We start from the raw sequence: 14,230 nt of genomic DNA, 5'->3' as shown, positions 1-14,230 counted from the left end.
GAAGCAGGCACTTCTAGAGCTTGAATGGGAAGTTCTCCCGCATCCAGCGTACTCTCCAGACTTGGCACCGTCAAATTACCATCTCTTCCGTTCGATGCAACACGCACTTACGGACACACACTTCTCCAATCACAGAAGTCCAAAAATGGGTGAATGAATGGATCGCCTCGAAAGACACCGCGTTCTACCGTCGTGGGATTTCCCTGTTGCCAGAGAGATGGGAAAAAGTAGTAGAAAATGGAGGAAATTACTTTGATTAAGGTATTCATTCATCTTTCTTTCGAAACAAATTAATTTTGGAGACGAAAAAACGGCAGGAATTAAGTTTAACACCTAATATTCATTGAAACAAAATAAGTCATTACTTATATTGAAAAGCGTAATTTCGTAGTAGATTATAGACAATAAATAATTTTTAATACCTTTAAATTTAAAACCTTATCCTTTCCTTTAAAACTTCATACAGCATCGTTAAACTTAGAGCAAACATCGTTCGAGACTCGAGAAACGAGTGCAGCATGCGGCTCTCCGAAACACCTATGTTGTCGAGAAACGGTTGACAGCAATAAACTTTCAACACCGGGAAATCACGGGTTTCAGAACGCGGAGGTAGCTGGGACATGCCATCGAGGAAAGCGCCGCACCGGTTTGCTCGCTTGATATATCGGCAGTTCCGTCTGCTGGAATTGCGAGACGGTGCGAAATAGAAGGAAAACGAAAGAGGAGAAGCAGGTGAGAGAATAAGACGCGAAAATATTGAAAGAAGAAATACTAGTACCGAGTACACACGCCGTTCTCTTCGTTCCTTCAGGAGCGGATCGTAACTTCTCGAAACTCTAATCGCTTTTAAAGGCTATATAAGGTATTAGGTGTTAATTCCTGCCGTTTTTCGTCTCCAAAATTGATTTGTTTCGAAGGGAAATACCTTAATCAAAGTATTATTAATAAAGTATTATTAATTAGTAATAAAGTAGAAAACGGAGGAAATTACTTTAATTAAGGTATTCATTCATCTTCCCTTCGAAACAAATCAATTTTGGAGACGAAAAACGGCAGGAATTAAGTTTAACACCTAATACCTTATAACATTTTTTTAAATTTTCAAGACTTATTAGATCAGTAAACAGATCCGTTCTTGTGTTTCACTCACTCTCTCCGGCATGCACAATGTATCCACGCAATATAAAGACTGCCTCGCCACAATTATAACACTCGAGGAACGTTGCCGAGGAATCATAGACGAACGTGCAACGACTGCACTCGCTTCGCGAGAGGATGTCGGATCATGTCGGAGATTACACAAGCCATCCCGACTCCGTTTGCCTCTCGACGACCGCTTCTCTAAGCGGTCTCTAAGACCGGACAGAATCTTAGCGTGATCAGAATCTGCGGTTAGCGAAGACATATCGCCTCATCTTCGCCTGATCTAGAGGGATCTTCACACGCGTAATCGCATATTTAAATTGGTTGCGTAACTTCCTCACGATCTGTAACGATATCCACTCTACGTGCGTACGCCGAGGAATCATAAATAACATAAAGGAAATAGTGATTACCCACGCGATTACAAGCTTCAGAGTACAAGATATTGAGGATGTAAGTGTAATCGCTGAGCGTTATCAAAAACCATGATATTTCTTTAATGTTAAACTAGAAAATCAAACTAGAGATCTTAGCGCGATTGTGATCGTGTGCGCCACATTGAGAAATATTTGTTATTTTATTCAGCTTGCATTGTTAAATATTTAAAAATTTGTAAATATTGTAATATTTAAATAATCCAAAATTATTTTCAAACCTATACTTAGTTAAATTTTTAGATATTTTAGCGAAACCGTCCTTTTATCGTTAAAGAAAGAATTATATTTAATCAAAATTTCTATGATTAAATTACTTAGTTTGAAAATAAATAGCGTTCATATTAATGTATCCGTACTTAGTAAATAATGAACTAAATTTTAGTCAAATTAATACATTTATTGCGCTAAATTGTTTAGTCAGATAAACTTCATATTATATATAGGACCTGTAGGAATGATTAAAAATATAAACTAAATGGGTACAATTTAACATTATGACTGTAACAGCGTGAAGCGTGAAATGTGTATAAAATAATGTAATTTATACTTGAATGATTTGGATTTTTTATGGATCATTGCCAAACCATATCTGCATTGTTTCGCTAAACGATCGTACAATCTGCGCCTTCGATCCGGCTATACATATAAAGCACGCATTCGCGTACGCGCAACGACGCCTGCGATACCACAAATTGCTCGTCGATCTTATCGAAGCAGAACGAGAAGAGTTCGCCGTCGGACGTCCGTTTTATCGATCTCGCCCCGAGAGTGCGACGCTCTCGGAGAAGGAACGAAAGCGCAGCATGCAATGAGAATCCTTTCAACGGAAGGACACGCCTCGAGTTTCGTCTCGTATATTATACGAGACCTTCAAGTGCGCGCGCGATTATCCTCGCACGGATAATCGATTGTACCGTTTTATCGCGGGCGCACGGTGCACTCAAACAATGAAACGAGTCTTGGCCATTCAAGAGTAAAGAGCAGTCTGCTTCGTGACTGTCTCAGAAACGGTTCCTTTGAAACTCCTTCTTGCGAGGCGAGGTGCGAGAAACAGGATTAGACGTTCTTTTTGATACGGATTTCTTCTATGCTGAATACTGTAACTGAGATGACCTACGCGTGACAATTTCTAGCGGGAAATCAAAGTCTTTGCAATTCAAATGTACATTGTTAAATCTATAGTGTCAAATTTAACCCAATATGAGTCGCCACTGCTCCTATTAAATATATCGTTATTTTTTACTAAAATGATAATTAAATTTGACACTATATAATGTTAAATTGATACTGTATAGTGTCAAATACCATTGTTTAGTAAAAAATAATGATATTATTGAGTAGGAGCAGTGGCGACTCACATTAAGTTAATTTGATCCTATAAAATTTAACAGTGTAGTCAAGATTCTTATATATAAAGAATTTTTTTAATTGTCTTTCATTAGCTTAGTCATTTTTTGTTTGACATAATCATGTTAATTATTAATTATTTAGTTAATCTTTTATTATATGCATTGTACAATACTAAAGATGATCCATTGAGAGTCGAAATGTTTTGTCAGATTTTATATCGTTGCAACACTTCCATCATTTAGTGTGACTCTTTTATAACTTATTTATTTTTTAACTGGCATTAAAATCCAACTTTCAGAACTGTTTAATTTAATTATTTGAATCTTAATTTATCAAGCCTTTGTTTCTATGTTAATTTTATTAATTATTAATTATAAATTAGTTAATTGTTAATCATTAATTGACATTAATAATTAATTCACTTCAAGTAAAGATAAAACTTGGCACTGCAAGATACCTCAAAAATTTCTTCCTAACTTCGCAAAGTTTATGTAAGTACGTATATAAAATAACAGATAACGAAACTAAAGGAACTTGTTTCCTTATTTGAAACTCTACCCTAGACGATAAGACCAATTAAAACTTTGAACCTATTACCACGAAACTGTTGATTTCTCCCAGGTATTCGTTTCACGCGACGCAAAAACGTTCAACCATGCAGAACGACGAAGTGGCAACGGGTGATCGACTTCATTCACTATTTTCGTTCCCTCTTTTCCTCTCTCGATTACCGCGGTTGGAAATGATAGCACGAATAGCTTCTACTGCGGTCGCGCGATCTGTCTCTAGCCGACCGGCATTCCCTCAGCTCGGTTAAAGACCCGAACGACTTAAGACCTAGCCTAACGTAGAGTCCCAGAACCCTTCCTACCTTACGTGCCGACACGATGACTCGTATCGATATACGTGTGCGTGTACACACGTGTACGCGCATACACGCACCATGCGTAGCGACAGACGTGCTAAAGGAAGAATACGAACGGCCATTTTGTTATATAACTCGCACGCGAGAGGCCTCCTCTTCTAAAGGCAAGAAAAAGGCTGAGACAATGCCGCCTTGCGGCTTCGATCGTATAAGGATCGTCTCTAGAATGCAACGACCCTTCGTCCGGAGACTCAGTCTCGAGTTACGAGTAATAACGAAAGTTACGCTCTCCCGTTCTATGAGACAAGCAGCCATTCCTTTCCCTACTTGCCATCTTAGCTTTAATAATACCGGATTGTCCAAAAAGTTCTAAATTGTCCTCTAGAAAATAATTATTAATAATTATCATTGTTTCTGAGTGTACGTGTGAAAAGGGTTTTTTGACTCAGAACTTTTTTGACAACTCAGTCTACATAGTTATATATCTAATAATAACTCTATCATAAAAAATGATATATTTTTAATTTTATGGTAATTTAACGAATTTGATAAACTTTGCTCACCTGCAGAAATTATCTCACCTCTTTAAAATAGTTTACCGAATAAAAGGCTTTCTGGTGTTCTGGTTCGAGGGAGGATTTACGCTCCGAAACGAAGGGAGATGGTTCGCCATACACGCCATTCCTGGCGTGGATCGGGAAAAGAATTTGTGAACACGATCAGAGTGTCTCTTTCTCATGGAGAAGAGAAAGAAGATTCGTGGTAATCGAATAGATTGCCCAAAGACCGCTGGCCATTCGTACATCCCGGTATTTAGGCTGATTGTCGGCCATTTTTCCCTTTTGGGCAGGTTATTTATCCCACGGGCCCGTGAAGGGGTTCGCGACCACCTCGTCTTCACATTCCATGTGGGGCGAAGAACAATGAATGCAGACAGAAAGAATCTAAACTTCTGTAACAGCCCGGTTATTTCCGAGCAATCACTTGATTAAAAAGACAAGTATTTAAAAGCAGATTGATGGAAAATTTTAAATTTGTCGCATAAATCTATGTCGTGAAATCCTATATTCTTTGAAATTATTGTATATAGTTGTTACTTGTGTGATCAAAAATATTAGACATTTATATTTTTTTCATTCATCTGAAATTCTTTTACGTGCATTGTTGCCTATTGATTAGCGGCATTACACATAAACTTAAAGGGTTCTTGAAATTAAGGAAAAATTTTACATTAAATACCATAAATCAATTATTGAGCTAAACTTTAAAATCTTTAAATAATAGTTAATAAGGTACCTATACGGAGAGAATTTTCTTTTAAAATTTACCCTGAAAATATAGTAGTTGTGGTATTGTACAATATAATATGTTAAAGATTTTTACCATGCATTTTAGTAAAATTAATTAAACTTATTTTATACTTTATTGTAGTTTTATTAATGAATAAGAGAGATTTACATTAAAATTCTTCGGAATATAATGTTGTCTCACGACTATCATATTTTCAGGGTAAACTCTCAGAAAAAATTCTCTCCGTGTATAATATTTTTGGGCCAAGGTTGTATGGTTGTTACCACTATATTTTTCTCTGATGTAATAATGATAAAAGAAACTATACTTTTCATCTTATTGACCGTACCATTCAACGTTGGCTTTTTCCGGAATATCGATATCTATGTCACCGTCACGATTCATTACTCAGGCTGGCGTGAGTAGCCTTGGATTCTCGCAGGTCCTTGCACCGCTTGATGCATAATGTGCGCCGGCTGGAACTGAATCACGCGTAGAAAATGACCAGAAAAAAAAATTCACCAAGGATTACCCGTTCTGAATCATCTCCGCAAGCATTGTACGTCAATCTTCCTATTTCTCTCTCTCTCTCTCCGAAGTAACCACCCTTCGGCCGACCGAGATGATAAATGGGCGTGATTCTCAAATGCACTTATGCGAAGCGAAAGAGTAACCAACGTCAACGTCCAATGCTTTATTTCTACCAATAATTCCTTTTTATTTAAGATGAGTTTCGTGCATTGACATACGTTTGTAACAACAAACTTATATAGGTGCATGTTAGATAGTATTGTTTAAATATTCACGGCAAATTAATATTGTTATTAAAGAAATAATAATCTCCGTAACGCGAGAAGCAACACAATAGCGCAATTATATATGTCGCTAAATTAGCATTTATTATTTATTATTATCTATTTATTATCTACAGCTTTGAATCTTAAAGTCATAGGTATAAAGCTCCTTCACATTTTCTTGGAAAAATTAGTAATAAAATAAAAAAAAACGAACAAAATATTAAAATGGTTATAAAAATAAATATTATTTTTCAATCAAACAGTTTTTTAATTTATTTTTCGTTAGATATAGAACGTTTTATACATCAATTTGTCGAGGTGCTTTATACTTTCGGCCAAATGTATATTTTGTTAAGATTTAGATTTTTAGTATTAGGTGTTAAACTTAATTCCTGCCGTTTTTCATCTCCAAAATTGATTTGTTTCAAAGGGAAGATGAATGAATACCTTAATCAAAGTAATTTCCTCCATTTTCTACTTTATTACTAATTAATAATACTTTATTAATAATACTTTGATTAAGGTATTTCCTTTCGAAATAAATCAATTTTGGAGACAAAAAACGGCAGGAATTAAGTTTATTACCTAATATTAAGAAAAATTGCGCTAATTGATAACCAGCGTCGACTCCTATTGCCTGTATTACATATTTCATGATGTTATTAATTGTTCTAATTAAAGGAGTCTGTAAAAACTTATTAATTTTTTCGTTAATTTGTAATTTATCATTGTATATTTTGTGAAAGCAAATCGCAAATACTGTTTGAGTGTTAAAAAAAAGGAAATTAACGTACGTATACCTTGTAATTATAGCGGTAGAATCAGAGGGTAGGTCGTGGCATTGCACCCTTGCCCTATTATGTAACGTCTCTAAAACGCGACGTTCACGTTTAACGAGGAAACTGGATTCGTCCCGGGTACAAGCTATCAAAAGCATATGTACGTACGTGCCTCATCCCTGGCTTCGTCGTCGAAGGCATACGAGGGAGCCGTACGCGGCTCGTTTTTACTGAGTCCCCCTTCGCGATTACCCTTCGGCCTTCGGCACACCGCGAATCTGCATGCGGTAATGACTTCCTGCCGTAAAACGGCAAATAATAAAAGTGAACGGCCGAGTTATACGAGACGATATACGCGTGTAGGTACGGTACGCCGGTGCTGTAACGAGAGGCATTCACATCGACCGGGATGTACTATCCGTAATAATACGATGCAATTGCTTATTGCTGCGGTGTACGTCCCCGTGCGATTTGCCTCGAGAAGTCGAAGACACGTAATCACTCAATACATTTGTAAAACGATGTCATCGAAACAAATATTTTGCTTTTATTTTTTGTTAACGAAACAAAAAGCGTATGGAAGGAACAACTTTGCTGAAGTATCTAAGAATTTAAACCTAATTTTGTTGGACCATAAAAATAATTATGTAGGAAACTCAAGCATGAACAATGCTGCAAGAATTTTTAACACTAACAACCAGAGTTTGAGCGTCTCTGCATAATTTTGATAGTGTAACAAAATTAATTTCAGATCTATATCTATCTACATTTTTAAATATACTTCAGCAAAATCGTTCTCTCGATGTAAAAATAAAGTTATATGATCAATTCAATTGTCAAATATTCAAATAAAATGAGAGAAGACGAGGAAGAGATATAACCATAAATAAATTATTATTACTATTTTTTTCTTAAATATTATTAAATATTAAATTATAATATATATAAAATTTTATTACGTTCCTTTTATAAATGTTATTTATCATTATTACTGCGTTCCCTGAAGCAGTTCGATTGGACGTGTTGTGATTTTGTGACGAAATAAATTCTCAAAGATTTAATCGTCGAGCCCGGACAGTTAAATTTGATTTTTCCATTGCAATGTAACTCACCGTCTGTCAACGTTGCTACCTGCAGAGAGTGCACTCTAGACACTCGATACACCTTGATGATCCCGCGCCGCATGACGTATCTGCATTAATGCGTCGGAGCGCAGCTGCGTCTCGCTGCGAGATATTCATAAGAGAGCGCGACGAAGGTGCGCGTAAATAATAAGAACCGCTCGCGATATAAGTTTCTAGTAATTCGGTATTGCTTTAATACGACTCTTAATCACGCGTACGTACGCACTGCGCACGCGTGTGTACCTCATAACAATCACATGTGTTAGCTGGAAAATGTACGATCGCTACTTCGAGCTTCTTCTTGAACAATCGATTTTCATGCAAGTCACTCTTGCGACTAAATATTTTAATTAAAAATGTTTGAAATGTAGGAGAATATAAAGAGAATTAATGAAAGGACTACTAATCGCGCGATATGGTTGATCATATCTTCAATGAAATTATTCTCTTTTCATGTATTCTGCTTCCACTTTTCCTCAAATGTTTATTTCACTATTGCTTATAAAAATATGTGCTGTATATGCATGTTTATAATGTGTAAATGTAGCATAAATGTATTAAGCTTCGTGAGTTTAGCAAATGCTAAGCCCAAATGACTGTGCGGATCCTTGTAGGGATTGCAGCTCGATTCCAAAAGGAATCCCTTCATATCTTGTTATTATCTTGTTTTTTTTTTCAAGGCGAAGTAATAAGCTTCTTCCCTTTTTTTTTCAATAAAAAGCAGCGGCAGCACTCAAAGCTCTCGAAAATTGTTACGTCGTTTACATACTTCTGCCCACGTGCATGTGTAATTATGCAAATTGTACTTCAAGACGTGTAGACGCGTAGGTAGATACACGCACGGCAGATATCGACATCAAAGCATGATAGCTGTTACGTTTAACTGCAGCGAAAATTAAAGAGTTAAGCACGGAGTCCAGACTTCTTTTGCCGGTGAACAGACTTTGCTTCTGTTTTTATCAATCATTTTTTTATCGAACTTCTCTCGATCGTGTTATCTAATCTTTATGATAAAAAATACATTTATATACACGAGTTTTTTTCCTTCAGCTAACATTAAATCACCTCGCAATAATTAACACTCCTTCTATCACGAATGAGAGAAAACTTCATCGAACAATCAAATTTACATGAAATTCCCAAATTTAGCGAAAATTAAAGAGTTAAGCACGGAGTCCGGACTTCTTTTGCCGGTGAACAGACTTTGCTTCTGTTTTTATCAATCATCTTTTTATCGAACTTCTCTCGATCGTGTTATCTAATCTTTATAATAAAAAATACATTCATATACACGAGTCTTTTTCTTTAGCTAACATTAAATCACTTCGCAATAATTAACCCTCCTTCTACCACGAATGAGAGAAAACTTCATCGAACAATCAAATTTACATGAAATTCTCAAATCACTACAAGATTTTTCTAGATGACTTCCCGATTTCCCTCAAGTTTCTTTCCCTTCGTATCTTTTTTTCACGTGAGATCTTTCCAATCTCGTCTCACACTGGCCATTCCTTTCGCGTGAGATTTTCTCAGTTCTCTTTCATATTTATATCATAATTCTCTCGACAGAAAGCTACAAGTTAGATAATATAAACAAGAAATTTCCGCTTTTCCAAGACAAAACTGCGCCATTCGCCTGTATGATTTCCTTTTCCAAGAAAATGCCTCATCACAACGGAAGATAATAACGGCGCGCTGCCCTATCTCCTCCTCGGAAGAAGATGCATAGATCTCCGGGATAAATTGCAGGTTCTAAGTTGGACGACGGGGTCTAGCGTGCACCGTGTAATTTGTTTGGGAAATCGCGCAGAAAATGACGGAGCTTCCCTGTGCACGCGTTCAGCGTATTCTTTCTCCTTTATCTCTTTTTCCACGGAGCCTTAGCGAGTAGCCTACGTTAACGGATGATGAGTTATGTCTCTCTGGAAAAATCAACGAACTACTAATTATCGCGGCCGGTGAACCGAGCCTACCGCTCGATGCACAAATTTTTTTAGCGCCCCGACGCCATATGTATACCTTGGCCTTCGCTGATCGTTCAAGGCTGCGCTGCAAGACGATGCACTCGAGTGCATAAATAGTTAGACGTAGCGTCACGAGCACGTGTAATATGATTGACGCGGGAAACATTTTCTCTTAGCTCAAATTAATATCTCGCAAAACAAATGCGTCAATACAACGATCAGGCCATTTTTGTTATAAGAACGCGTATATTATTTATAATTATATACGCAGTCTCTATTTATCGCACCTCAATATTATATGTAATAAAACGTATCTTATCTCAATTTATTTTAGCTCCATTAATAATACATATCATAATGATAATAAAAATAAGATGCATGAGTTTCAACAATAGCTGACTGATTGAGATAATAAAAAATTCTTGTTGAATCGTTTAGCGTATTTGATCTATGATTCATTTCACGACTTTATATCTCAAGCATGTGGCATGCAAAGAAATATTGTGCGTTTCACACTGTGTCGTTAAAAAGTTTCTAGTGCTTCAGAAGAGCGCGAATTAATTCTCCGCTGAATCATTTCGCCTCGGGTTAGATATCACACGTTCAGAATCCACCAGCATTAATATACGTCTATGACAGGAGCCGGCGGCTTCTGCAGAAAGTAAATGTTTACGACATAGCGCATACATCTGCCTATATGCGGGACGCGCTGCAGGTGCAGCCACGCGGTGCATCCTGCGATGCTTCACTCGGAACCAACACGAGACATGCCATCAAAGGGCGTGCTTTTCCCCGAAGTTGAAGTTCGCTTGAAAAATAACCAGACTTCGTCGCGAAGTAATAATCATGAGGAAATCGTTGCACGCATACAAGATATATCGCAATTGCGAGGTGCACATTGAGAGAAAAAAAATGGTTTCTTATTATTCATAATTTAATTATAATTTAACTCATGATAATTTAACTATAATTTCTGTCCAAACTGTATTCTCTAAATCTGAATCAGTGGATAGTCACTAATTATCCAGGCATACTTAACACTGATAATCAGTGAAGTTCAACTAAAAAAGGAAGAATGTTTGAACATTATATAACTAAAATATTATTTGAACGTTAATTTCAATCTTCCAATACCGTATTCATTAAATTTAAGCACTAAAACAAGGTTAGTAGATCATATAATAAAAATTAGCTAGGTTAGGGATCTCATATTTAATTTACTGATTACCAGTGGCATACTTGGCACTAATATCAGTGATTATCCACTGACTTAGATTTAGAGAGTAAAGTCGCTACTTTACGTTGTGAAAGAGCGAATGAATGCGGAAAATTGGCAAATTTGTAATCGACACAACGCGTTTGCATTCTGTTAAAGATATAAGGATCCCATTTCTCAGCTTCATGTATTTAAATGACACTTGACGCGACGTCTGCAGTAGGGCCACCTGACGCGACGTCTGCAGGTCATCAGGCACGACATGTCGGCCATTCGCTATCTTGAACGCATCATCGTCATCGTATGCTGCAACCGGCTGAGATAACGACATGATATATTTATGTCTGAGTGATCGCGAGAGGAACCCAGAATCCGTGGCTGATTATTCCATCCCGACCCTTCGTCAATATTCCGCGCGTGCAGCTTCTTTCCATATAGACGTTATAACGCGAGGCTCACACGCACACGAAATCTCAAAGTCGAATCGATTCCGCGAAAAAAGGAGATAATTTCGTCATCGGGGAAGCGTTGATGTCTTCAACTAAGAAGAGAGATTGATTCGTTGTTGATCGAAGAGTCACCTCGAGAGAAAATCGTTTCTAATTAAAGTCTACACGGAAAGAACGATTTTGCTGAAGTATCTAAAAAAATAAATACAGATCTGAAAATAATTTTGTTGAACCATCATTACGTAGCCCTTATAGATATTTAATACTGGAAAATAACGATTAATTGCTTATTTTAAGTATTAAAAGCACTGTTGTTCAGTGTTTTTAATATTCAAAATAAATAATTTCGAGAATCTATTAAATTCATCAAAATCAGATTTCTTTAAAAAAGAAGAAATTCAAGCATGTGATGAGCAATGCTGTAAAAAGTTTTAACATTCTAACAATCAGTTGGAGCGTTCTACGTAATCATTTTCGAAATTATCTACACTGAGAAAAAGGTCGAAATATTTGTCGATATTTATAAAGGTCGATATTTATTGGTTACAAAAATAGTTGACTGTGATGACAAAATATACATTTTAGTAAAATATATCTAATTAATCGCAAAAATAAAATAGGTATTATTAGGAATAAATTTTTATTACGTAGTATTTAAATAAAAATTTATTTCAATGAAGCAAATTATATCTCACAAATTAATTATAAATATCATAAATTTTTAGGTATCTTTTCTCAGCTAAATTTTTAAATGTTTCGGCAAACCGTTTTTTACAAATTATGTATCTATCTATTTATTTTTTGTGTAACATTTCGAATTCCCTGTTTTATAACACGTTCCTCAAATTTCTTAATATCTTAATATCTGAAGGAGCAAAAAGTGCAATTCGATTAGCCAATAATCATAGACACAGCTCAGACACTGCCGAGCATTCTTTAACCATTACCGGCTTCAAACGTCGCGACGGATTCTCCTGTCTCTTCAGCGCTCGGTGTCTTCTTCATTATATGCCCCCTCGTCAGGATATATGCCATATGTTGCCGCGAAGAAGGTTAACGACACTCCTGGCATTGACTTCTGACGTTGCTGCGCGGCCGCTCGGTCGACACGACGCACACACGACACGCGGCCAGATCTTTCAAACTTTTTGCTCGACGGAGGCAACCTCTCGGAAATTGCGTCCATTCGCGGACACAAACGGCCGCGCAACTCAGCTGATCCTCCGTGACTGATCTAAGAAACGTGGCTAGAGACAGACTAATCTCCTTGGACCAGTGTGCTTTCATAGCACGTTATAACGTCAATCTTGACGCAAAAAACTTGCGACCAATAATAGTACTCTTCACAATACTCGCGTGTTAATTATATTAAAATTAATTATAAATAATTCGAAAAGCAAATTTAAAAGATTCATTTTAATTTTTAATCAAATTTTAATTTTAATTTGGATTTAATTTTAACTCAATTATTTACCACTTTCTTTAAATTCATTTGTACAATAAAATTCTAATCATTATTTTCTCTGCATTTGTGTGTTATACAATGCATTTATTTAACAATGCAGCGAGCGGTTTCCTAATTATTACACTGCGTTAGCCATATTGTATAAACATACAATATTTTTTTTTATCATTATTCCCATCTTATCTTGAAAAATAAGGAATATGAATGATAAGCAGAAAGTGGGAAACGGACCGAGAACGTAGAATGAAAGCGCGACATCCAACTGTGTAATTACATTAAAATTAATTTTAAATAATTCGAAGGAAAAAATAAGAAAAAGATTTGAATTTTTAATTTTAGTTTTAATTTTGATCTAAGTTTAATTATTTACCACTTTTTTTTCTTTATGCAATAAAATTCTAACAATTCTTTTTCTTATATGTGTTTTATATACATATAAATGTATTTAACAGAGCAGCAAGCGACTTATTCATCACACTGGCCGTATAAACGCGTAATGTTTTTATCGTTATCTCTATCTCATCTTGAAGACTAAGTAATACGAATAATAACAGAAAGTGGGAAACAAACGGAACGCGCAAAGAGAGTATGATATCCAACTACACCGAAGAAAATGATGATGATGATGACGAAGAAGAGTCTGATTCAAGGAGAACAACGATGAGAGGAATGACTCCAAGGAGAACAACGCCGAAGAGAATGACTCGCGTGGAGCGTCTTGCGGACGCGGAGGAGCGGATGACTCGCGCGGAGTAAACGGACCAAGAAGAGAACTGCGACGCAGTCGACGACGGTGGAAGAATCGTCTTCGGCCGTGCAGAGAAGCATCAGGTGACGAGGTGGCTTCAATCCCGGTCGTTGCTTGGAACGGTGACAAGAAAAGCGGTGAACGCGTTTATTTTAATTGGAACCCGGTCGCAGCCAGCCGACAATTCCATGACAGAGTCCGCAAGGACGTAAGTTCCTCTTCTTCTCCCTCCTCTTCGTTTTCTTCTTATCCCTATGTTGGATAATTTAAGGATACTGTAAGTGCATCAGCTAAAACGAATGGCTTCCCCATGTCATCGTCGTCAGCGGACGCTGGAGTTAATGCGTCGTATCCTGATAAACAACACCACGACGAGATTCAACGAGTACCTTTTTCGGGGTTCATCGCTGCCACTTTGGCTGTCATTGGATCGACACGGTGATGTGCGCAAATATTTGTCGGCGCGTGTTGCCAGACGGCGCGTTGCACGTTTGGAGTCAATTATTTGTGTGACGATAAAAAAAGAGACACGTTAAAGAAAAACAATCTTCAAACATATATACGATGTAATTTTATATACACAGACATTATTATCGTTCTAAT

The 14,230-nt window shown here is 36.7% G+C and overlaps 1 protein-coding gene across 1 annotated transcript in view; it reads right to left on the bottom strand.

The window, feature by feature from the left end:
• The window catches only part of LOC108764806 (mucin-4), a 62,220-nt gene extending 49,801 nt beyond the window's left edge, over positions 1-12,419 (bottom strand). The window contains exon 1 of the mRNA XM_018513195.1: positions 12,362-12,419. Within this exon, the coding sequence (XP_018368697.1) occupies positions 12,362-12,419 (58 nt within the window). The remainder of the gene's footprint in view (positions 1-12,361) is intronic.
• Between the last annotated feature and the right edge of the window lie 1,811 nt (positions 12,420-14,230).

Source organism: Trachymyrmex cornetzi, unplaced genomic scaffold (genome assembly GCF_001594075.2).
Source record: "Trachymyrmex cornetzi isolate Tcor2-1 unplaced genomic scaffold, Tcor1.1 scaffold454, whole genome shotgun sequence".
In the NCBI taxonomy this organism is placed as follows: domain Eukaryota; kingdom Metazoa; phylum Arthropoda; class Insecta; order Hymenoptera; family Formicidae; genus Trachymyrmex; species Trachymyrmex cornetzi.
Note: the sequence above shows the minus strand (reverse complement) of the source record. Positions and strands in the feature narration are given on the sequence as shown.